Source organism: Heteronotia binoei, chromosome 3 (genome assembly GCF_032191835.1).
Source record: "Heteronotia binoei isolate CCM8104 ecotype False Entrance Well chromosome 3, APGP_CSIRO_Hbin_v1, whole genome shotgun sequence".
Lineage (NCBI taxonomy): Eukaryota > Metazoa > Chordata > Lepidosauria > Squamata > Gekkonidae > Heteronotia > Heteronotia binoei.
In genome coordinates this window covers 70581701-70606229 of record NC_083225.1, presented here as the reverse complement: position 1 = coordinate 70606229, position 24529 = coordinate 70581701, and the positions used below count along the sequence as shown (strand labels likewise).

General features: G+C 42.5%; 1 protein-coding gene across 1 annotated transcript in view; it reads right to left on the bottom strand.

Moving 5' to 3' along the window:
* Positions 1-15370, bottom strand: part of GRPR (gastrin releasing peptide receptor) — a 36224-nt gene extending 20854 nt beyond the window's left edge. Inside the window, exon 1 of the mRNA XM_060235118.1 lies at positions 14828-15370. Coding sequence (XP_060091101.1) covers positions 14828-15246 — 419 coding nt within the window. The 5' untranslated portion in view covers positions 15247-15370. The remainder of the gene's footprint in view (positions 1-14827) is intronic.
* Positions 15371-24529: the final 9159 nt, after the last annotated feature.

Genomic DNA, 24529 nt, shown 5'->3' with positions numbered 1-24529 from the left:
AATCCTGAAGATAACATTCTTGAACCATAACTTCATCTGTCTTTCCTCTAGAAGGCTGCTATTTCATCATAATATTTGCCCTGATGCAAACAAAGGTAGATTATTCTAAATCATGATAATCCCAGTGTGGGATAGATGCTTAATTGTCTCCAAATGAAATCAGTGAGACTTTCAAGTGCTTAACTTTGGCACAACAGTGCACACTCTAAGGTTTAATGTATCAAGGCACCGTGATGGCACGGCACTTTCATGATGTCACTCTATCCAGTGATTCTATCCAGTATACACTCCCTTATCAGTCAATACACAACCATACAACTATTAACTTGTTCAGAAAATATATATGCTGCTTCTTTAGGGCCATGGCATCTCTCACTTCAAAGACCCAAAGACAACAGCTAAAGAAACAGGCTGTGAGCAACCTCTCTCCTTTGCCACTAGGTCCAGACCCCACAGCGCTGATGTACCAATCCAACTATTTTCCTCAGAAGGAGGAGACCAGCTTGTCCTCCCTTGCCCCTCCAAGTGAAGTCTTGGATGAAGCGAATAAGCTTCCCTGTAGACAGCTGTTAAAGTCATCATACAACACACATGCAAAAAGAAAATGAAAACTGTAAACATAAAACATAAAACTGTAAACATATAAAATGTTTAAGCCAGTTACCATGTGTGCCGCTTCCACAATCATCCCCAAGGTTCAATGGAGCCAACGTGAAAACTTGAAAGCCAACCCCGTGTGGATTTCTCTCACACCAGTCTCCACATGCAGTTCCTCCCTCCACACCAAGAACTTAGTAGCCTAAGCACAGGCAATAAATGATATACAGATGTTGGGCTTGACAACAGACACACACACACACACAAGGAATAAGGCCCATTGTGCAGAAAAATACAACGGGCTCTAGAAAGAGACTCTGGGTTAGTGCCCCCTCAGCCTTGCTGTCTTCCCACCTGCCCAAGTGAAGGCATTCATCTCCCACCCACCCCCATCTCAAGGAGAGCTGACCTCTGCCATTTGGAGAGCAGTTGTAATTTTGAATTATCTCCAGTCCTCACCTGGAGATTGACAGCAGTACTTCTCCAGGAGGAAATGGCTGGTTTTGAGGGTGGAGTCTATGAAATTGCACTTGTCTGAGGTCCCACCCCTCCTCAAATCCACCCTCTCCAGGTTCCATTCCTCAAATCTCCAGGAATTTGCTGACCGGAAATTGGCAACTGCTAAGTCACACTGGCTATCATAGGGGGGCGGCTGCTGAACAGGAGCAAATAGCCAGGCCTAGTTAAGTCATGCCAGTCAGGTAGCAACAAGTCACCCAGAGAATGCTGCCAGGCCTAGGGTAGCCAAACTGCAGGTGGAGCCTGAAGATATCCTGGGATCACAATTGAACTCCAGACAACTGATCTCTCTCCCCATCCCAGAGAAAATAACTGCTTTTTGGGGGGTGGGTGGGTGGACTCTATGTCATTATATTCAACTGAGGGGCTGAATACATGCAATTCAGTAAATGGGAGGATAGATGAGTCATCACCAAGACAGCTTATCTTTTGTATCTATAGAAATACACCTACCAGCAAGGAGGTATTTGGCAGTTTCCCTTTAGAGACCATATAGTTTAGGTACAGCCACCATATTTCTACAAAACCTGTATGGTCCTCCCAAGAGTTTATACAACTGTTGCTATGATAAACTATCTTCATAGAAATATTCCATAGTTTATTGAACCACAAGGTAATTGTGGGTGGATGCTTAGCCTTCCATCAAGATATAGCCATGCTAGCTGCTGCTAACAAGAATTCTACAAGACTCAATGTAGACCATGGTATACCAAGCCCTAACCCTATATTAAATAATAACACCACTGGTCGATGCTGTAATCTATGCCCTGTGATCACAAAGATATGATCCTCAACTTGATGACCAAAGGCTTGAATGTAAGCACATGACCACCAACAATAAAAGTAGTTAGTATGAATGCCATATAGCATTTGTTTGTTTGAATGATGAGTATGTGCAAGCCTGGCTGAAGTCAGATAGCACTGTGTTACAGGTTTAAAGTATTGGCTGCATTTATTGATCACTTTACTTTTATACACATAAGAATTCCAAACTTTTTGCCACTGCTGCTCTGTGAGATTGCAGCCACAATCAATCTGGGTTTGATAAGAAAAGGTGCTAGGCTTCTCCAACTGCAGCTAGTAGTCATAGGATGATTACAGACTGGCACTTTGGGCCAACTCAGAGACAGCTCTGAAATAGACCCAAAAAATCCTTCCACAGATAAAGATCTGCCACCCGTCCACATCCTGTACTCACCCTGTCCTCCAGCATCCACAGTGCAACTCAAAAAGCTACCACTTCCAAAGTAGTAGCAAATTTTTGAGCCACACACCAGTCACCTCCTTGGAGTCTGGAAGCGGAAGGGCGCAAGCAAGGTGCCTTGGTAGTATGAAACTGCCAAGCCGCCCCAAGTTGCATATGCACATGCATGCATATGACTACTGAAAATGTATGTGGAAGCTGAGTGACAGGAATGGTATGCAACAGCTGTCTGAACATGCCCATGTCACCCCATGGATGGGATGGGGACGGCTTGCGGGGGAGTGTGTGGAGACTTCAGGTCAGCTCTTTTTGAGCCCTCCCGATTTGGGATGCCTCCCATCTACCCCCCCAATACCCTTCTGTTATCACTAGGGTTGCCAAGTCCAATTCAAGAAATATCTGGGAACTTTGGGGGTGGAGCCAGGAGACTTTGAGGGTGGAGCCAGGAGACATTGGAGGTGGTGCCAAGAGCAAGGGTGTGACAAGCATAATTGAACTTCAAGGGAGTTCTGGCCATCACATTTAAAGGGACTGCACATCTTTTTAAATGCCTTCCTTCCATAGGAAATAATGAAGGATAAGGGCACCTTCTTTTGAGGTTCATAGAATTGGACCCCGTGGTCCAATTTTTTTGAAACTTGGGAGGTATTTTGGAGAGAGGCACTAGATGCTATGCTGAAAATTTGGTGCCTCTATCTCAAAAAACAGCCCCCCCCCCAGAGCCCCTGATACCAACAGATCAATTCCCCATCATTCTCTATGGGAATCATTCATGGAGGTGCATGATGGCTGTGGGGGTGGGGCTTCCCCCACCAGCCAGCTGGCTGGGGGAGGGGGGAAGACTGTAAAACCGGGGGATCCGCTTCTGGGACCTGGGGATTGGGAAGCCTAGTTATCACCCATATAGTAGCATTATCAGTCCTTTAAAGGAAAACCGACTCTCTCTCAGTGAGCTTTCAAAAGGCGTAAGAGGCCTTCACAATAGACATACCAAACAAATGTTGCAATTGCAGTTATTAATATCAAGGTGAAATACCTGGCATGGATTATATAAGCATGTTGAACAATTCATAGGACCAGACACACATTGCGGGGGTGGGAGGAGGTTTGAAAACCATCAGCTTGTGGCAGAAAAAAAATGTGTGTATAGGAGTTTATTTCATTTGTTTCATTTTTGTTGTTAATTTAAAAAGGGACTTTTTCATTATTGAGTGGTTTTGTATGGCTTTGTTTCTTTTGTTATTGTTTCACTTTTATAATTCTGTTTCATTATTATTTCCCATTGCTTCTAATGGAAGACTCCCCACCCCTTTTCTTTGGTTTGCACCTTCATAGAAAATGGGCTGAAGGAGAATGCAAGCAGGCCCCAGTTTCAATCTGATTTTTTTTTTAAAAAAAAAAAGTGGTATTCTTCTTCTGACTACAAACAGGAAAAGCTTGTGGGGGGTGGGGAATCTGGATTTTAAAAAAAAATGTCAGGTCCAAATACCATACCAGTGTTGGGATCTAGGATATTTCAACTGAAAAAATACCAGTTAAAAAAAGTGCGCACTCCAAGTTTATCTGTTTGTAGTCAGAAGTCCCAAAGAATCATCATTCTCCATGATCTTGTCTGGTTTGTGCTCTCATGAATTTCTGGCTGAAGATAAACCATACTTTTTGCAAAGATTCCAGTGCAACATAGCTGTGACTCTATCATGGCATTCTTTATAGTCAGTTTGAGCAATTTTACAGCAAGCACTGACCATGTGACCAACTGCTTCATCCTTTATTCTTATTCTTACATCCTGCCTTTCCTTGTGGCTCAAGGAGGTTTACAATAATAGTTAAAAACATTTTCAAGTTAAAACCAAAAATAAAAGCAAACTTCGAATCTCTCCCCTTTTCAGATTTCAACACAGTGCAGTGTTTAATCTTAAGTCTCACTTCTTCTAATATTACTAAAACCCAAATATTATTAAATATTATTAATATTATAATATTAATATTGAAAAAAACAAAAATAAAATAACATACTCCAGATCTCCCCCCCCCCCGCCCTTTAAATTTTAGCACAGCACAGTATTTAAGCTTAAGTAACTAGTCTCACTTCTAATACAGAGCTTGGTGGACCCATCACAATCATCACAAGAGGGAAACAGGACCATCTATAGACTCCCCAGATATACAGAAAAAATGTTTGTATATTCAAGAATTCTTTCCATGCTCATTGCCCTACAAATGCTATAAATTGTAGGGAACAGCTAAACATACGAGGCAACAAAATTTTAAAACAAAATTGATTCATATTATTCATTTGTCTTACTAATAATTCCTGCAAAGTAGGGTCATCTCCTTAAGGAATTGTAATTAGCCTGCAATGGAAAATGATCACATGACACATATACAAAGGTTGGGATTCAACTGGATATTTCTGTGGGTGGAAGGATTTCGGCCCATGAAGTGAAACTTTTTCACTTCCTCATTTCACTGCATCCCCAAATACCTCCCTAAAGAATGATTCAGGGAGACAAAGGGCCCCAGGAACACCATTTTGAAGTACAGTGTGAAGAGAGAAAGTCATACGCTGTGGGAGAAAATAATTCAATCTGCAAAGATGCTTAATTAGATACAACCCACAGAAGGTTCTATTCGTTTCTTTTATCTCAACTCATAGAGACTAATTGCAGGACCTAACAGCCCTAAGTAAATACTCACAAAGTGCATTTTGAAGGCGCCTAACAGTTTATGGCATTCTGGAAGGCATATATGCATCCTTCTTAACTCACCTGTATAGCATACAAGTAAAGTAATCAAAAATATCATTTTCCGCTTGCTCATCTAATCTTGAGCTTCAACAGTCAAGAGAATGGCTTTATAGTATTGAATAAGATACCCTGACCTGGATGGCCCAGAACAGTCTGATCTCATCAGATCTTGGAAACTAAGCAGGGTTGCCCTGGTTGGTATTTGGCTGGGAGACCATCAAGGAATTCCAAGGGTGATATGTAGAGACTGGCAATGGCAAACAGCTTCTGTTAATCTCTTGCCTTGAAAACCTTAGAGTGGTTGCCATAAGTCAACAGTATGGTTCTTTCCCACCCACCACCACTGTAGAAGACTGCTGAGGTCCAGGGCTAGCTGAGCAATCCCAAGTGTATATGCTCAGAAGTAAGTCCGATTGAGTTGAATAGGATTCTGTAGAACATGGCCTCAGAACTGCAGCCCAGAGCAGGAACCCACTCAACTAAAAATTGAGAGCTCATCTGTCTTGTACAACTACACTTATTTTGAGGATGGGATTTTCCCAGTTGCTTATCCATAACTAACACTGCACACCATTTCTAGTGTCCTTGCCTCTCCATTTGTTCATGTAAAATCTCTGATAAGTGTGCCCTGGTACAATCAGAATACAAGCCCACCCTTTTTGATGCTGTCCCCTGTTTCATACACAAATGTTTAAAATATTTGCCCTTAGGGTTGTCAAGTCTAATTCACAAAATACCTGGGGACTTTGGGGGTGAGGCCAGGAGACTTTCCCATTCCCTAAAATAAATTAATAAAAAATACAGCAGTGCAGTTCCCCTGAATACATTTCCCCAGCAGCTGACAGCACTTCCACTCTCTCTCTCTTTTACACACACACACACACACACACACACACACAAAGCAGGCAAAATAAATGCAGTTTGGAAGCACACATTTTGTGGTCTCACTGGGGCAATTTACTCACCAATTTACTCTGTAAACAAGAAACGGAGGGATTAGGCTGCTTCCCTTCCTCCTTCCCATGTCGTTTTGCAGGCTCCCCCTGCCCCCATTCAGCCTAGCTGAAGATTTAAAGGCACACACATTTCCGAAGAGCAAACTGTTCTCAGCATCTTCTTAAGCCTTCCAAGGTTTGAAGGCACATGGAGACTGTGGTGGTGGGGCTTTCCCCTGCCAGCCAGCTGGCTGGGGGCAGAAAACAGCCTGCCAAATCAGGAGATCCCCCCTGGGACCTGGGGACTGGCAAGCCTATTTGCCCTCAAAGTGTATGATGGCTGCCTACATCTTTGATATATGTGTATTCAAGGAGCAGCTAAATTGTTGGTGCCAATTAATGGAATTTACCTTTACAATTTATTCAGGTTATAGGGTCTGCTAGCACACATTCCAATGTATGACTATATCTGAGTACATAATGAAATAAGATATTACTTTTTCCTGACACTGTACCATACGCAGTAGCTCCCAGTAGCATTTTACATGGGTGGAAAACCTATATTTGTGGCATCTCTAGGGGAGACCCTGGACCGGTTTCCTTTCGGCATGTGGCTTTTGCAGGGAGACAGGGATACAGCAGCGGCTGTTCCTGTCCTTCTTGTGTGCTCCAGTGCTCCACAGCCATGATCACCATTACGGCAGAAAGAGGTGAACACCCGACCGCTTGCTTTCTTTTCTGCTAACAAGCCTTTGATGCATTGCTTTCCTGCCTCAAACACGGCAATTCTATTCTGCAAGTAAGTTTGCTTTTCATACCATTGGCTAATGGGTCATTTTACATAACAACAAACGGGTCAGTTAAAAGCAAGGGAGAGAGGTGAATCCCCCTCCCCCACTTTCCCATGAATCCGGCTTCCAAAAGATAAAAAGAACAACTTTGAATACCATTAACAATCTGAATTTGACTGAATATAGATACTTAAATCGACCCGGATTATGATTGAATAAGTTATAAAGAGACTATTATTTGGTTATAATTTGGTCTGAACAAATGAAATATATTCCAAAGAGACTGGTATTTGTCATCGGAGTGCAACTGAAATGGCAACAATCAAGATATACAGCTGGTGGAGATTTGGAAGGATAGACTAACTGGATGTCTGAGTTACTTTTCAACTTTGATTATTAGAGTGAGTTATCCTGTGAAGTAAAATGGCATCACAAAGCGAAATGTTTCATAAAAAAGATACAATAGATATCATATTTTCTCTAAAGCAGGACCTTTGTTTATTAGCAGAGTTGATAAAAAAGCAAATGGGAGCTTTTATGTTGAAAGCTAGCGAAAACTTGAATCTACATAGGCAGAGTGACAAAGAGATCTTGGTGATGTCTGTGGAGTTAGAAATGGAAAAAGATCTGTCAGGAAACAAAAAGAAGAAAACTAAAATGGAACCTTAGGGCGCAGTTATTAAGAACGGAAGTTAAGGCTGTTTGAAGTTTTTTTGAGAGGATCTAATGGCGTGGGATTTCTACTATCGTTACTGAAAGGGGTGCTTGCATTAAGGAGAGAGGATGCACATTTCATAAAAAAAAAATCAAAACGTGGAAAACTTTCAGGAAGAAGGGATTTTAAATTGTTTTCCCTCCCTGTAGGTGACAGGATAATATGGAATTCTCAGCAAGATATGCAATTTTAAAAGGCAGAGCGAGGTCTTTGGGACATAATAGGTTTGCTCCTCTCTGATTAATATGGACATAAGAGCTAAAGGATTGAAAAGTTCTGAAAAGAAATTTAGATAAATAAACAGTTAACTTGGATTAATTTTTAAGGACACACACACACACAATTATTTTGTAATCTGGTAGATATGCTTTTAATATGTTTGTTTGGAGAAATTGCTTATATTGAGATAGATAAACAAATATGCTCCTTGTTTACCATTTTTCTTTCTTATCTCTCCACTTTTTACGTTATTTTAAATTTGGTCTTTTTCTCTATCCGTTTGAAATATGTAAGTTAGAAGGATAAAGAAATATATAATAATAATAATAAGTTTTATTTATATTTATAATAAGTTTTTATTTGTTTCTTATGCCTATCTAAATGATGACATTGTTAAAATAAAAGTCAGTTTGTATTTTTAATATGGTTAAGCTTATCCAGTTAGTTCTGTGTTGAGACCTTGGTGATTTTTTTTTTTTTTATATCTGTATTTGCTGAAAAAGAATAGTTCCGACTTGTATTTTAAGTAATAGTTTAGTAAAAAGTGGACAATGGAAAATGAAGATGGTAGAATATAAGGGGAAAACTCAATACTTGCAGGTAGAAAGGATTAGGTATTTGGTTTTAAGGTAAAATATAACTGATATATTTGCAGCTTTCTTTGATTCTGATCTCCCACTCTGTATTTCCCCCTCCCTCTTGATGTTTCTGTACTTGTGTTTATGCTTTTTCTTTTTTGTAGTTAAAATTAATAAAAATTATAAAATCGGAAGACATTTCAGCAAAGGTGAAGCCAGGACTGCTAATACTTGTATCTGACCCATGAACTATACTTCTTCTCTATACCAGACACACATCCATAAAAGAAATGGACAAGAATATGCTGCTGTCTGCATACTGTACAGTCCAATGATTACATCACAACAGAAGCAATATATGAGAAAGTCCTTGTTCAGTATAATGATGAGTCCAACCCCCTGCCAAGCTATGTAAGCTAATTGACACAGCAGTTGTTTTTCTACAAAAAAAGCCCTGGATTCTAAGATTCTATGATCCATTACAGCAGTAGAACTACAAGAACAGAGAAGTCAAGTGAACTTGAATCTGCTTTAGAAAAAGGCTAAGAGTTTTGGGCTCATGACCCCAAGTGGTCCAAATCAGTCTTATTCAGATCTTAACTCAAGCCCTGTGCACGATTCTCTGCAAATCCCTTTACTATATCAATTAAAGGATTTGGGGGTGGGGAGACAGATCTTCTGCACCAAGAAATTTTCAAAAGATAGGCATTGATATTATTTGCATGTTCTGGCAGTGAACCTTAGCAATTGAAATTGTGCTCCAGATTAAAATATGACATAGTCTATCTCAGCTCATGTTCTTCCCTGCTTTGTATTTTATGGAGGCAGGACTATTGTTGCAATGCCATTCAGTACTTATTTTAATCTACTGCAGTAAAACTCTGATTCATGACTGAGATCAAAAGCCACTGCAACTAAACAGAGGCAATAATATATGACCATTACTATTTCTTAACTGAAATATTTATCCTTCCTAGCGCATTGCAACCACTGCACTCTTTCAGTTTACATCCACAAACGACACAAATGCCAAAGGGGAGTTAAGTACACACACTGCTCATCAGAGCTCTGAGCCTGTTATGCTTCAAACATCTCACTGGGAAACTAATTCAGTAAACTTCACGCATTTGCACTGAGACTGCTTGCAAATAGGCAAGGCGGGTGAAGAAGGGCAAACTGAACCTGTGATTGTTATGAAGTCCCATACTGTATTGACACAGTGGTAGGTAGCACAGGATGTGCTTTTCTGCAAAGCAAATGGCACAGATATGCATATCTAGCTGCACGTACACTAGGCACTATATAAGACAATGAGACCTATTCAGAAACAATTGCCAGGAAAGGATCCTCTAAAACTTTGTTTAGCTTCCTATAAAATTAGTGGAGAAGTCTCCACTTTAAAGAGGAAGTGATCAGCCTTGAACCTACTTGGAAGACTTCAGGGTGGTTGTGTCCCCCTCCCCCCCTCCCCGTTAAAGGGAGCATCTGCACAGAAAACTTCCATTGCTTCTGAGGTGAGCTTCATGTAAATTGCTCAGGGTGAAGGGCCTGCTGAGCCCATTTCACTAACTGGACTGTATAATTTACAAGCTGTGTGGTCGCCCATTTGTTGCAAGGACAGGTGGAGAATCTAGGTGACATGTGCACAGAGATTTGGTGGCCAATAACTTTGAAATGGAGACTCTAAAAAGCACCCTGTAGCATTCTGAAAATTAATCGTTAGCAATGCAGGAAGTCATCAGATCAGTACATGCTTGAAAAAGCAAACCTGTAGACACTTTTACAGCTTCACAATATTGATACTGTACCTCATGGCCACTACTGAACAGATGGTCTGTGTTGTTGCCTCTGGCTGCATTGATTGTGTCTTGAGAGGCATGAAGCTGATTGATTTCAGGCACTCTTGATCCATCCCTCTTGAACAGGGAATTGTTATTGCTTAAGTTTATAGAACACACCATGGGAGGGGGGATCACTGTGCACATCAGCATTTGAATAGCCTGAACAAGGAGCTCTGAATGGTATCCTACAGCTTTAACCCTTCCAAAACTATCAGGGAGTCCTATTTTAGCCAGCTATCTGCCAGATAAATTCATTTTCTCCCTTTTATATCTGATGCATTGTTGGCCTCATATTTGAGATATGGGAGAAATATGGGAAAGAAGGTTTCTGGACATTACCAATGGCTTATGTCAGGTTTTATTTCCCAAAAAGTAACCATCAGAATGTCTTTGACTGAAACAATCTCATACCTCCCCTTTGCCCTGTAGGACACCATAGGGCTATCCAGGGCCACTTCCCCACAGGAGCAGAATGCAAACAGGATGGATGTGGGTAGGGATTATGGTGCAAACCCTGTTCCTGCACTGCTTGCTGCTGTCCCACCTTTCCTCTGCTGTCCCTGCCCTTTGCAACCCGTTGCACTAGCATAGAAGCTCCAAGGCCACAAGAGTTGGGTAGCCCTCCTCCCTTTCCCCTTCCTAGCTGAGGTGCAGGGCTCAAAGTGTCCCAACTCAGCTGAGGGGGGAAACCAATTAAAGGGTTTAAGGGAGCAAAATGTGAAGCTTTTTCCACTCCCTCTGTGAATTGGCTGAACATTCTCATGGACACGCCACACATAGCCACTTTACATTTTCCTCTTTGAGATAGATGGGGGGGGGGGGGTTGCTTGTATGTTTGTGTCTTGATCTGACCTCAAAACGGAAAAGTACGGGAGTCATGCTGTGCTCAAAAGGAGCATAACATCATGAAGAAGGTCTCCCCAAAAGCAGGCCCATTTCACTAGCCACATGGGGCAAAATCCTCATGTGGAAACAGCCTGGATGTAGCCAATTAGTTCCTTCCAAACTCAATATTCCTGTCTTCTATGGCTGGGATTTACCTGCTTTCTTTCTTGAGTAAGGGAATGCTCTGCACATGCAAAGGTAAATAAATGCAAACTATTTGTTTAATTTCATTTTTGTACTTTTGAGGTTAATTAATTTCCATTATGTTTTACTTAATTTTGTTTCCCTAAATGAATGGGACTAACTATCCTTCCTTTTGCTCTTTCTCCCTGCACTTATTGGGTTGTGGAGACATAAATGTGCATTCTCAACATTAAGTGTTTCTTTCCACAGAAGCAAATTTTCCATCATTGTCATGATTTGATCCCTTTTTGCCCAAAGGTCATTTGAGAAGGATCAAAAGATTCAGAAACAGCCAGCCGCCAGGTTAGAAAGGTCATTTTCTATGGTAATGTATCCACGCCACACTCTGTGCTTTCATTGTTGCTCTCTCTTTTTTTTTTTTTTTGAGATTTTTTAAAAATCAGACATAAAACAGTTAATATTTGGAATCCCAGAAGAGCAATCCAGAAAAGATGAAGCATGTACGTTTCAGTGCTATTCTTTGTAAGGGTTCATAATCTTGCCTTAACTTTCACTAGATTTGTCTGAGGAAAGTTAGTTCACTGTAGACACTTCGTCTCCAAGATAATTTATCAAATAGGGTACAGGTACCTCAGCTCCTTTCTTTTTTTTTCCCTATTCACTTCCCATTTGGACAGTATTACCATACACTTGATTTATTTTTTAGGAAGGTTACGCCTCCCCTAATAATATTAATATGTAATAATGTATGACTTCATTAGGGTTTGTAGAATCTTTCGGGATCAAGTGCCGTGTTCTACTGGAGAAAGTTTTCCTTCCAGATGTTTCGTTCTCAGCTGCGGAGAACATCCTCAGTGGCGTTGCAGCCGGAGCAGCTGAGAACAAAACGTCTGGAAGGAAAACTTTCTCCAGTAGAACACGGCACTTGATCCCGAAAGATTCTACAAACCCTAATGATGTTACCAGCCGTGAAAACCTGAAATCTTTGATAATGTATGACTTGTTGTCTGTCTGGGATGAATAAGGATGTAGAAATTGCTCTTCAGACCACTGACCCTCCCCAGCCAACTGCAGTATTGCCACATTCAGGATTAAGCCTGAGTGGAATGCCTGATGAGGACTGGGATGCCTGGTGTTCAAATCAGCACTCGCTATGAAGCTTCCTGGGTGAATTTGAGTTGTGCTTCTCTCTCAGCCTGATCTACCTCATAGGGTTGTTGTGATGATAAAATAGAGGAGAGCAGAACCATATATGAAGCCCTGAGCTCCCTGGAGGCAGGGATAAAAAAATCATAAACAAAGTATGGCAGTGTGCCCCATTGAGGTCCCTGTCCTCCCCTGGCTCCATTCTCAAATCTCCAGGACTTTCCCAACCTGGAGCTGGCAGCCCTACACAGGGTTAAGTTGCATTCATGCGGACCCAATTTAATGTTTCACAGGAAAAGATTAATCTCCATTCCTCCATTGAGACCTGTGAATCTTGACTCTTTCGTGGACACTTTTAGCCTTAAAAAAACTATGGAAAAATCCTAATCCTGGGTCTTCCCAGTAAAATCTCTATTGGCATTCATCTGCTTTATGGTGAAAAGCTGCAGAACCTGAGATATCTTGGCTTACCAAAAAGAAAATGGGAGCTGTAAATGATAGCCATTTATAATATAAGTAGTGTGGACAGAGTGAGTGAGGGAAAATAGATTTATGTAGCCTCCTTCCTGGTGTACAGTCTTATTATGTCCAGGGAGATTTATATGTATATTCAAATGTGTAGTCTAAACTGGTGCAGCATGGTATTCTATCACTTCATTCTGTATAATCTGTAGAGTGGCCAAGAGTGTTTCTTCAGATGGCACACAATCAGTTCACAGAATTGATTGCATAAAGATGTGATGCTGGTGACCAGACACGCTTTTTTAATGGTAAGTACAGAAGGTATCTTCAGCTAGTGATGTTAGCTTTAGCCAAGCACAACTTGCATGTTATGACTACAGATGTTGGAATCCAGTCACCATCATGCTTTGTCTGTGACTTTTCCTGAGGAATCAGCTTTGCCAAAGTGAAGCTAAGCAGACATTAAATCATATTCATGGCCTGGTGATTCTTTCTTTTGTTGTCAATGAGTCCGTATATGTTTTGAGCCACTTTTAACCCCCATCCAAGAAACTGCAGCACTGGTGATTATCTGACTTTTACAAATAACCTTGGCATTCATCTGGGGCTGGTGCTTCTAGGAGTTTCTAGGAAATAGTTGTGGCTACCTTTTTTTGCCATGTCACATCATTTTAGTATAAGTGCTTGTTCACAACTGCTCAGCCTAACCGCCCCCCCTCCCCCCGCACTGTTGGGTTTTTTACTAGCATATGATATATCATAGCTCACAACCTATCCTTTTCTTGATCCCATTTGTTCTGGACAATAAACTCTAGTTTACAGAATATTCTAGTATTCTAATACAAAGCACTGGTACTTGAATGGAAGACCACATAGGAAGGCTCTGCTTTCTCTTGCCTTGAAACACCTTGCTTGAGTCACCATAAATTGTTTGCAACTTAACGGCACTTACATACATATAATAGAAAGGACATAATTTTTAAAAAAACGTTTTAAAGAGAATCCAGTTTTATAATGACAGATTATTGAAAAAATGTAATTAATATGCATGGCAAAGAAATCAGCTGTATATAAAGGAATGATGCAAAATTGTGACATTTTTATTTCCTTTTCTAGAATGGAATTCAGTGAGATGATTCACAGCTATTATGTCTAATTATCCCACTTCTTACTAGTCCATTACTTTTCTTGTTGTCTAAGGACCTTGTTAACTACAGAATTGCTGCTAGTGCAAATACAGTATTCACAAAGTTCAGTAGTTTGTTTTTTCCCCTAGAGGCAGCAAGTATATATAGGAAAAATGTGTAAACCCTCTGTACAAAAGGCATTCACAGATACTGAACTTTGCAAAACCAAGAAAACATAAAATCTGATATCTTATGTTCATACCCTATATTCTGAATGTTTTAAATAGCTTTAGCCAGGTACTGAAGCTTTCTGATGTTTTCAGAATGAATTTTTTTCTTGCATAAATCTCATGTGGCTACCTAGAATCTCTCATCAGGTAAATTTGAAAGGAAAAAAGTTAGGAGAATGATAAATGAATGAACTGTTAACTGTATCTTCAGTTCTTTATAAAGGGTGCAGATTAACTATATTTCACCATTTTTAATGGAATGAAATCTCCCTGCTTCCAAAGCAATTGTCAATGTTTTTAGATTGTATTGTCAATGCATTTAAAAATAGATCTATTAGGTCCTGAATAATAAAGTTTTGGCTCTTTTGACTTATTTTAATTTCTAGAAGTAAAATGAATTGTTAAAGTTTATTTTAACAGTTTTTTACAAAATCAAGAACATTAGAAAGTTATATCATAACTCCTACTAAAGGTGAAAATTATAGCAAGTGGCTATTTTGTAATGGCACACATACAGCTTTCGATATTGATTTAAACAGTTCCAGATAAGTATCTTTATCCTTCTCTGTAAATCTGTCAGAACAATGAAGCACTGGAAAAACACTAAGTATTTAGAAGCAACTGCTTTTCATCATATCCCATGTTCTGGGTCTATATAAATGACACTGTAGTTCAAGGGATGCTTACCTGTCTGCAGACAGAGCCATGAGTGTGAAGACTGACACCCCCACTGAGGTGAGCTGAATGAAAGGGATCAGTTTGCATCCAACCCGACCAAACAGCCACTCAGGAGACAGGTATCTGCTGGCATCCACAGGAACACAGGTGAGCAAGAGAAGCAAGTCACCAATGGCCAAACTGGAAATGAACAAGTTGGGGACATTCCTCATGGACTTCACTGTACAGAAGATTTTTATCAGTGTTATGTTGCCAACAAGCCCTATCAAAATGATGATCCCATAAATCGTTGGAATTGCATACAAGAATCTATAGTAAAAGAAGTCTTCATTCAAGAGGGAGAGATTCGCATGTTGAATAGCAGAGCTGTTACAAAGAATGAAGTCATCCAATTCCACATCTAGTAAAATGCATTCCTCAGAAGCCATTGCCAGTTTTTGGTGTAACTGGATAATGACAGCTTGATTTTAAATTCCCACATCAATTCTCTTCAGTTGATTTTGTGCCGCCTTGGAGGCTGTCAACTGGAATATCTGATAGAAATGCCACATACAAAATAAATCCCGTCCATTCACACAAGAAAGCTTCAGCATTAGTCCAGTTCCAAAACTTTGGTCTCTTGCCTATTTAATAGGTCTTGGAATAAGGATGCCCTTACTTTGCAGAACTGATCTTTCCAACTGAGAGATGGAGTCCATAGTCCAGTATCAAGTTTGACACGCTGGTGATTTCAGGGATTAAACAAGTAGATTACATCCTGTAAGAACTTTTAGTAGTTGCTGCTCTTTTTTAGTTTTGTTCCAGTTTTCAGCTTCTGCACTTGGAATAAGCTCCGTTTTCAGCAAAAGTAAAAAGCTGCTCTTTTAAGCACACATATCCTAGAAGCAGTATCTTTGGGACGTCAGCTCTCTCCCTGCTTCTCACAACACAAGCTTCCTTAAATGAAGGCTGCTGTTAGTTATAGGGAAGTGTTGGCTTTAGCTGGAGAATGCCAGCCACCTACTGGACACTTTACTCACTGCCTGACCAATTACATTTTGAAATATGCTTTAAACCTTTTCATGAGACTTTTGCCATGATTTTTAAAATATTTGTTGATTGTATAAGTGAAAAGTGGTTGCTTGTTTTAATGATTAGCTTAAGTTTGGCAAGAGGAAAACTGTCCCTTGGATTTTTGTCCTGCAAATAAGACATATGGAAGGGTCCACAATGCCACATTCTGAAGCCAGTTATGCTTCTCTATACTAGACTTTTATCACAAAAAAACAAACAGGAACCCGAAAGAACTTTCAGGGTGGGGTCTTATTTCCACCTCCTCCACTATTTCCTATTTCCCTTCCCTGAAAGCCCCCACAGCCTCTCCTCTTTTCCTGCTTCCTTTTCACTTTCCCACCCAATAGCCAACCTATCTTTATTTGCCCTTCTGTCTCCATCTCCCCCCCTTCCCACAGCAGCCTTTACATAGGAAAATTGTGGCACAGTTGTGAGGTGCTGACTTAGGCTTCCCAACCCTCCCGCCCTGGCGGGGGACCCCAGGATTTCCACCCTCTTCCCCCGCTCCCCCAAAAAACGGAAGCGGGGGGAGGGGGTGGAAATGGTGCCAGGGAGCATGGCGAGCCGCCGCATCCCGGAGCCGGCGAGGCCATTGCGCCGCTGCTGCCCTCTCCCCTCCCACCGCAGCTGCTCCTCCGAGATGAGCCCAGGCTGAGCCCATCTCAGAGGAGCAGCCAAGAGGCGGCAGCAGCACAGGGGAGGGTGAGGCAGGCCAGGAGCATGGCGAGCCGCGAATCCGGGCCCTTCTACAACCCAGACTTGCGGCTCCCCACGCCCCCAGCCCGCCTCCACTCCCCCCTCCACTTCCACCCCAGAAGTGGAGCGGGAGAGGCGGCAGCGGCGCGGCGGCCTCTTCTCCGCTCGCCGTGGCTGCTACCCTGGGCGGATCTATTAACAATCCTCGACAGCTCAGTGGGCAGGGGGGGGGGCTCAGAAGGCTGAGCGCTGCTCGGCCTTCAGCTCTGGGTCCTGCCTGCCTCAGCCAGTCCTGGGTCCGGGATGGCTGCGCCCGAGGGCGCAGAGGGGTGGCCACGTCCAACTTCGCCCCGCCCCTGCCCAGACATCTGGCGGGAGGGGGGGTGCCTTTCCCCCACAGACGAGCTCTCTCTGGCTTCTGCAGCTGCTGTCTCCGAGAGCTCCTCGCCTGCCCCGTCCATGGCGCCGCGGAGGCCGCTGCTTTTCGGGGCCCTGCTGGTAACCCTGCTGGGGGTGCCCTCCTCCGTGGCTGCCAAAGCCAGCGCCGCCCCGACGGTGGAGGTGACGGTGGGGGTGCTGCTGCCGGAGCGCAACATTGGCTACCCCTGGGCCTGGCCGCGCGTCCAACCCGCCCTGAGCCTGGCCCTGGAGGCGCTGGAGCCCCAGCTGCGCCCCCAAGGCCTCGACGTGCGCAAGGAGCAGCCACGGCGAGCGGAGAAAAGGCCGCCGTGCCGCTGCCGCCTCGCCCACTCCGCTTCTGGGGTGGAAGCGGAGGGGGGGTGAAGGCGGGCCGGGGACATGGAGGCCGGCCGGGGCTCGCCGTTTCCCCCCCTCCCCCTAGCTCCACCCCAGTGTCTCCTGGCTCCACCCCCAAAGTCTCCTGGTTCCACCCCCAAAGTCCCCAGATATTTCTGGGGATGGACTTGGGAACCCTATGCTGACTGCTAGGCCTGGCCCACTTGCATAATAGATAACACTCAAAGTTTTGTGGAGGTGCATCACTTTCCTCTGTGTTGCCTTCCACATATTATTTCCCCCCCTCTCTCCTCCTGAGAACCCTCATATTATCTCCCCTTTTCCTGCCTCAGTCTCAGCCATGCACCAACCTATCTTTTTTCTTCCTCCTGTCTTCAGCTATATTTATTATTTATTTCAATTATACCCCACCCTTCTCCATAATGGGGAATCAAAGCAGCTTATATCATTCTTCTCTCCTGCTTTTTATCCTCACAGCAACATGTGAGATAGGTTAGGCTGAACATATGTGCCTGGCACAACTACACCTAGTGAATTTCCATGGCAGACTGGTGATTCAAACCTGAGTCTTCTAGACACTACTCTGAAACTCTAGTCACTACATCACACTGGGTGTTTTCGCACTCACGTTTTACTGGCGCCACGACCCTCCTCACGCCGGCGAATCTGCATGGATTTCGCACCAGAAGCGCCGGCGCACCCAGAAGCGCCGGCTACTTCCGTCGCTAAGCCAGCGCAAACGTTTTCCTGCATCTTTGCGATTTCCGTTTGCGCTGGCTTAGCGACGGAAGTAGCCGGCGCTTCTGGGTGCGCCGGCGCTTCTGGTGCGAAATCCATGCAGATTCGCCGGCGTGAGGAGGGTTGTGGCGCCAGTAAAACGTGAGTGCGAAAACGGCCACTGGCTTTCATAGGGTAGCTGCTGCTGAACAGTAGAAAGTAGCTAGATCTAGCGGAGTCATGCAAGTCTGGTGGTATCAAGTCAACCAGAGGTTGCTGCCAGTACTGGCCCTGATTTCAAAGGCCAAAGCAGAGCACATTATTTCTGATTGGGGAAGGATGGTGGCTTAGTGGTAGAGCATCTACTTGGTAAGCAGAAGGTCCCAGGTTCAATTCCCGGCATCACCAACTAAAAAGGGTCCAGGCAAATAGGTGTGAAAAACCTCAGCTTGAGACCCTGGGGATCCACTGCCAGTCTGAGTAGATACTGACTTTGATGGACCAAGGATCTGATTCAGTATAAGACACTTCATATATATGTTCATATGTGACTATATTGAAGGAATGTATCTCTCAATCTAATGACTGAGAGCCCAATCTATATCCTTTTTGGTTGGTGTGTATAGTTGGAACAATCAAATAACAATCACATCCATTCATACATAAAGTAAATGATCTAAATCCAAATGGAGCATGACAACAGGCTCAGATGATTACTCTTAACACTCCATAATTAACACATCTGACACATTTATTTGTCTGTTTTTCCCCAGAATGAAATCGAAATAATGATGACCTTATAAATGTAGCTTGTTATTATATGCTTGCATGCTAATTAGATGTTAGACTGGTAAGTCTCATTCCATTCTGTCTGACGAAGTGTGTGTGCACACAAAAGCTCAAACCCTGAATAAAACTGTGTTGGTCTTAAAGTTGCCATTGGACTCTAAGCCAGCAGACAGGGAGGGCAGATTGGGCAAAGGCTGCAGCTCCCCTTCCTCAGTTCTCCTCAGTTCCCCACATTGAAATGGTCTACTTTGCAGACCCGGTGGATACAGAAAAGGAACTGATGTTTTTACTGCTTATGATAAAAATTAGTTAATGTCCATACAATCCCATACCAAACTGATAGTAGTGGTGTATTCTTCTGATGGATAACAACACACATCTGATTCTCCTGAACTGACCTACAATTTTAAAACGACAGTGTGAACCATCTATTTGTGGCAACCACTATATTTCATGCTTATCCCTGATACTACATGTGATGACTGCTTCTATAATACGAACTGGCACACCTCTATTATTTAAATCCATATTAGATTGCACAGGAAAATGAGAGAACAACTCTAAACAGTGGGGTTTACTCCCAGGAAAATGTTCTGAAAATGACACTGTAAATGCTATTCTAAGAAGATTTTCAACTTTCCCAAGTCCACTGAAGTCAATTGACTCAGAGGCGTACTCTTTTGATAGTACTCTCCTGTTAGAAGGTGAACATGCTTCTAAGTTTCCAGAGCAATCAGAGATTAATAATATTCCTAGATATGCTAATCATACTATAGAAATCACCTGTGGCATGATGCTGATAACAAATGGAGTGTAGCAACATAGGGATGAAAGGAGGAAGGGATCTGATCCCTTGCATTCACCCACATACTTCATATTTATAGATGAAGTCTCTGTATTCTGTATTCTAGAGATCAATTGGAATTTCTGAAGAACTTTCAGGCTCACCTGGAGTTTGGTAACCCTACCCTGTTTCTACTCTGCAGGTGAGTATTTTAATATTTTTAGAATATTGACATAAGAACATAAGAGAAGCCATGTTGGAACAGGCCAATGGGTCATCCAGTCCAACACTCTATCACACAGTGATCAAAAAACAAAGTGCCATCAGGAGGTCCACCAGTGGGGTCAGGACCAGTGGGGTAGAAGCCCTCCCACTGTTTCCACCCCCCACCAAGCACCAAGAATACAGAGCATCACTAGCCCCAGATAGAGAGTTCCATCTATACCTTATGGCTGATAACTACTGGAATCATAGAATCATAGAGTTGGAAGGGACCTCCAGAGTTGGAAGGGACCTCCAGGGACCTCCAGGATCATCTAGTCCAACCCCCTGCACAATGCAGGAAACCCACAAATACCTACCCCAAATCCAGAGGATCTTCATCGCTGTCAGATGGCCATCTAGCCGCTGTTTAAAAACCTCCAAGGAAGGAGAGCCCACCACCTCTCGAGGAAGCCTGTTCCACTGAGGAATTGCTCTAACGGTCAGGAAGTTCTTCCTAATGTTGAGCCGGAAACTCTTTTGACTTAATTTCAACCCACTGGTTCTGGTCCTACCTTCTGGGGCCACAGAAAACAATTCCACACCATCCTTTATATGACAGCCCTTCAAGTAGTTGAAGATGGTGATCATATCACCTCTCAGCCACCTCCTCTCCAGGCTAAACATCCCCAGCTCCTTCAACCTTTCCTCATAGGACTTGGTCTCCAGACCTCTCACCATCTTCGTCACCCTCCTCTGGGCCCGTTCCGGCTTGTCTATATCCTTCTTAAAATGTGGTGCCCAAAACTGAACACAATACTCCAGGTAAGGTCTTATCAGAGCAGAGTAAAGCGATACTATCACATCATGTGATCTGGACACTATACTTCTGTTGATACAGCCCCAAATTGCATTTGCCTTTTTATCCACCGCATCACACTGTTGACTCATGTTCAGTGTATGATCCACTAAGACCCCTAGATCCTTTTCACACATACTACTGCTAAGACAAATCTCCCCCATCCTATAACTATGCATGGGATTTTTCCTACCTAAATGCAGAATTTTACATTTATCCCTGTTAAAATGCATTTTATTGGTTGTAGCCCAGTTTTCCAGCCTGATGGAACTCTGCTCCATATGTTTATTCAATCCCCTCTAAAAGCCGTCTATGCTATAGCCGCCACCACCTCCTATGACAGTGAATTCCATGTGTTAATCACTCATTGGCTGAGAAGTACTTCCTTTTATCTATTCTAACCCGACTGCTCAGCAATTTCATTGAGCGTCCAAGAGTTCTTGTATTGTGAGAAAGGGAGAAAACTACTTCTTTCTCTACCTTCTCTATCCCATGCATAGTCTTGTAAACCTTTATCATGTCACCCCTCAGTCGTCACTTCTTCAAGCTAAAGAGCCCCAAGCGTTTTAACCTTTCGTCACAGGCAAAGTGTTCCAACCCTTTAATCATTCTAGTTGTCCTTTTCTGCACTTTTTCCAATGCAATATCTTTTTTTTTTGAGGTGTGGTGACCAGAATTGTACACAGTACTCTATATGAAGCTGCACCATTGATTTAAACAGCTCTAACACCACCACCCCCCCCCGGCTGGTGAGAGACAACAACCTGGAAACCCTAGAGCACCTTCTCTATGAGGAGTGGCTGAAGAACTGGGACTTTTCAGTTTAGAAAAGAGACGACTAAGGGAGGACATGCTAGAGGTTTATAAAATTATGCATGGCATGGAGTGAGTTGACAGAAATATTTTTCTCCCTCTCCTGAAATGCTAAAACTCAAGGGCATCCAATGAAGCTGATGGACAAAAGGAAAGACTTTTTAACACAGAGAGATTAAAATGTGCAATTCACTGCCAGAGGACATAGTCATGGCCACAGGAATAAACAGCTTTAAAAAGGGAATAGAAAGATTCATGTAGGATAGGCCTATTAATGGCTACTAGCCATGGTGACTGAGAGGAACCTCCACATTCAAAGGCACTAAACATCTGGATCCTAGAGCCAGAAAGCAACATCAGGAGATGGTCTCAACCTCTGTGTCCTCTTATTGGCCCTCCAGAGGAACTGACTGACCACTTTGTGAGACAGGATGCTGGACTAGATAGATCATTGGTCTGATCCAGCAGGGTTCTTATGTTCTTATGAAACAACTGCTGGATTCATTTCTCAATATGAATATCTTTATTCCAACATTGAAGAACCTGATTCAAGTTTGTAAAATGATATAAAAACAGAATCCAACTTGTTTTTCATATTCTTTGGTTGCTAGGCCTTGAGAAGAAACTACACCAATATTTTCGCTTCAAGTTCAAAGTAACAAGGTAAAGAAGCATTCATTTTTAAAAGAGATGATGTTGATGGCAGTTTATGGATTTTGTTTGAGGTCATACTTTGGGTTTATAGGCTACATTTTTCCATGGCTACCTACATTTTTTCATAGCTGTTTATCCTCATATTATTCCAGCATTAATCTTGGGCCAAAGAACCAAAATCACACACCACCGGCACATCCACTTAATGCAAAATTGGCAATACAATAAACTTAAATAAGCACCTTTAAAACTCTTAGCATTAATGTGGTGGAATCAAAAGGAAGTACATTTGAAATTTTAGTGGTTAAAAATACAGTATAACCAAATTTTTTATTAGGCAAATGCTTATGTGTTACAAAGATGCCTGCAGTACTGACAGATGATAATTTTATTTAATAGATAACTGCATTAAAATGAGTGAGAGATACAGAAGCATAGTAGTCTATGCACAGTAATTGATAGTTAGATGAGGTGTGACTTTTCTAACCCATGCCATATATATATATCTAATTATAGTTTAGGAAAATTTCTGTTCATGAAGACAATAATGTAATAATAAAGTATTGTGCAAAGTCATACTATAGGCATTACATCATGTAATTATATTACCCAATGGATACTATTTAGCATTTAATCTGCTAAATAATTCACTGTGTATAGCCATATATAATCATCAGCTACAAATTAGCAAAAACCCAAACAAAGCTTGCATTTTAATTGAAATTTAGTTGAAATTGGGAAGCTGGAGATCTTGAAGGACACTGTGTTTCACTGCTTCTAATTTTTGATGGAGTTCAGCTGACACCTGCTGACAGTTAAGAACCTTATATTGGATCCAGCATTGCTATGTGAGTAGCAAGTTAATGCAGCTGCAAAAAACAGTTGGCCCAGAAGATGGCTCACTACCTGACATGGCTGATCCACACCACGCCACAATAACTTTGAGAGTAGATTACTGCAATGCTCAGACAGCTCAGAGACCCAAGTTCTTGCAGAACACCACAGCTTGGTTAATATCAGGAGTTAGATGGAACATGCATATTAGTCCCACTCTACAGTCACTGTGTTGGTTGCCCATCTGTTACTGGGCTCAGATCAAGATATTAGCTATCATATACAAGGCGCCTCCTTTATTATTATTTTTTACATATGGTCTCTCCTTTATGCAGGACTGCCTCCCTCCTTATGCCCTGCCATGACAGATTGGTTCATCTGAGCAGGGCCTTCTTCAGGTACCACCCTCTAAATCAGTGGTCCCCAACCTTTTTGGACCCAGGGATCGGCCCTAGGGCCGGCCTGCCAACCACGGCCCCAGGGCCGACAGGGTGGGGAAACCCAATTCGGCCTCCCCCCCCCCAAGGTTCCTCCCTCCTTTGCCCCCTGCACAGCCTCACCGCCTCCTTCTCCCCCCCATTTTCACCATTTTAAGGACGGGGAAGAGTGATAAGCTGATGGGGGGGGAAACCGCTGTTGCAGCAGCAGCGAGTGATGCTGCCCTTGACTCCTTCCCTTCCCCAACCTTAAAATGGTGGAAACAGGGGGAAGAGGAGGCGCCACGGTGGGGGGAAGTCTGCGGGAGGACGTCGAGGCTGCGTGGCCCGTTTCAAACAGGCCACGGACCGGTACTGGGCCCCGGCCCAGGGGTTGGGGACCCCTGCTCTAAATGAGCAAACTTAGCAGCTACCCATGTATATACATTCTCTGTTGTGGCCCCCAGCCTATGCAATGGCTGAAGTTAAGAAGCTCCCACTCTCCTGACTTTCTGCAAATTATGTAAAATTGAATTATTCAGGAAGGCTTTTAAAAAAAAAAGTACCAGTATAGGTCTGTACTATGATAAAATGGAGTCCGGAAAGATGATTTGGTAAAAGGATAGGGACTGTTGACTGTCTGTGGCTATATGTATGCTCCTACTGTGTAATTTCTGCATCATTTAACATGTAATGTTTAAATGTTTCCGCTTTGTTTCAGTTCTGCTTTCAGATTTCTGTAATCAAAACCCTATTGCACTGTTTACTGGATTACCTATGCTGTTGATTATATTAGTTTACAGTATGTAATTCACATTGAGTCTCAGTGAGATGGGAGGACTATAAATAAAGTAAGCACACAGTCTAGTATTCTGGTAGTTATTGTCTTCTACAGCAATTGATAATACCTTGATACAATAATTGATATGATAATATAGCAACTGAAATAATACCTTTCTAAGAACAGCTGGTGATAGTCTACTGAATAAAGACCATCATTGTATGAGATATTTCTCAGATGTGTTTGCCAAAATTTCCTAGTCATTGTCAAGATGATTTAATCCAATGTGAAAGCCAAACCCAGTTAACTGCCACATGCTCTGGACACCAACTTCTGCAGATATTTCTCACCATCTGTT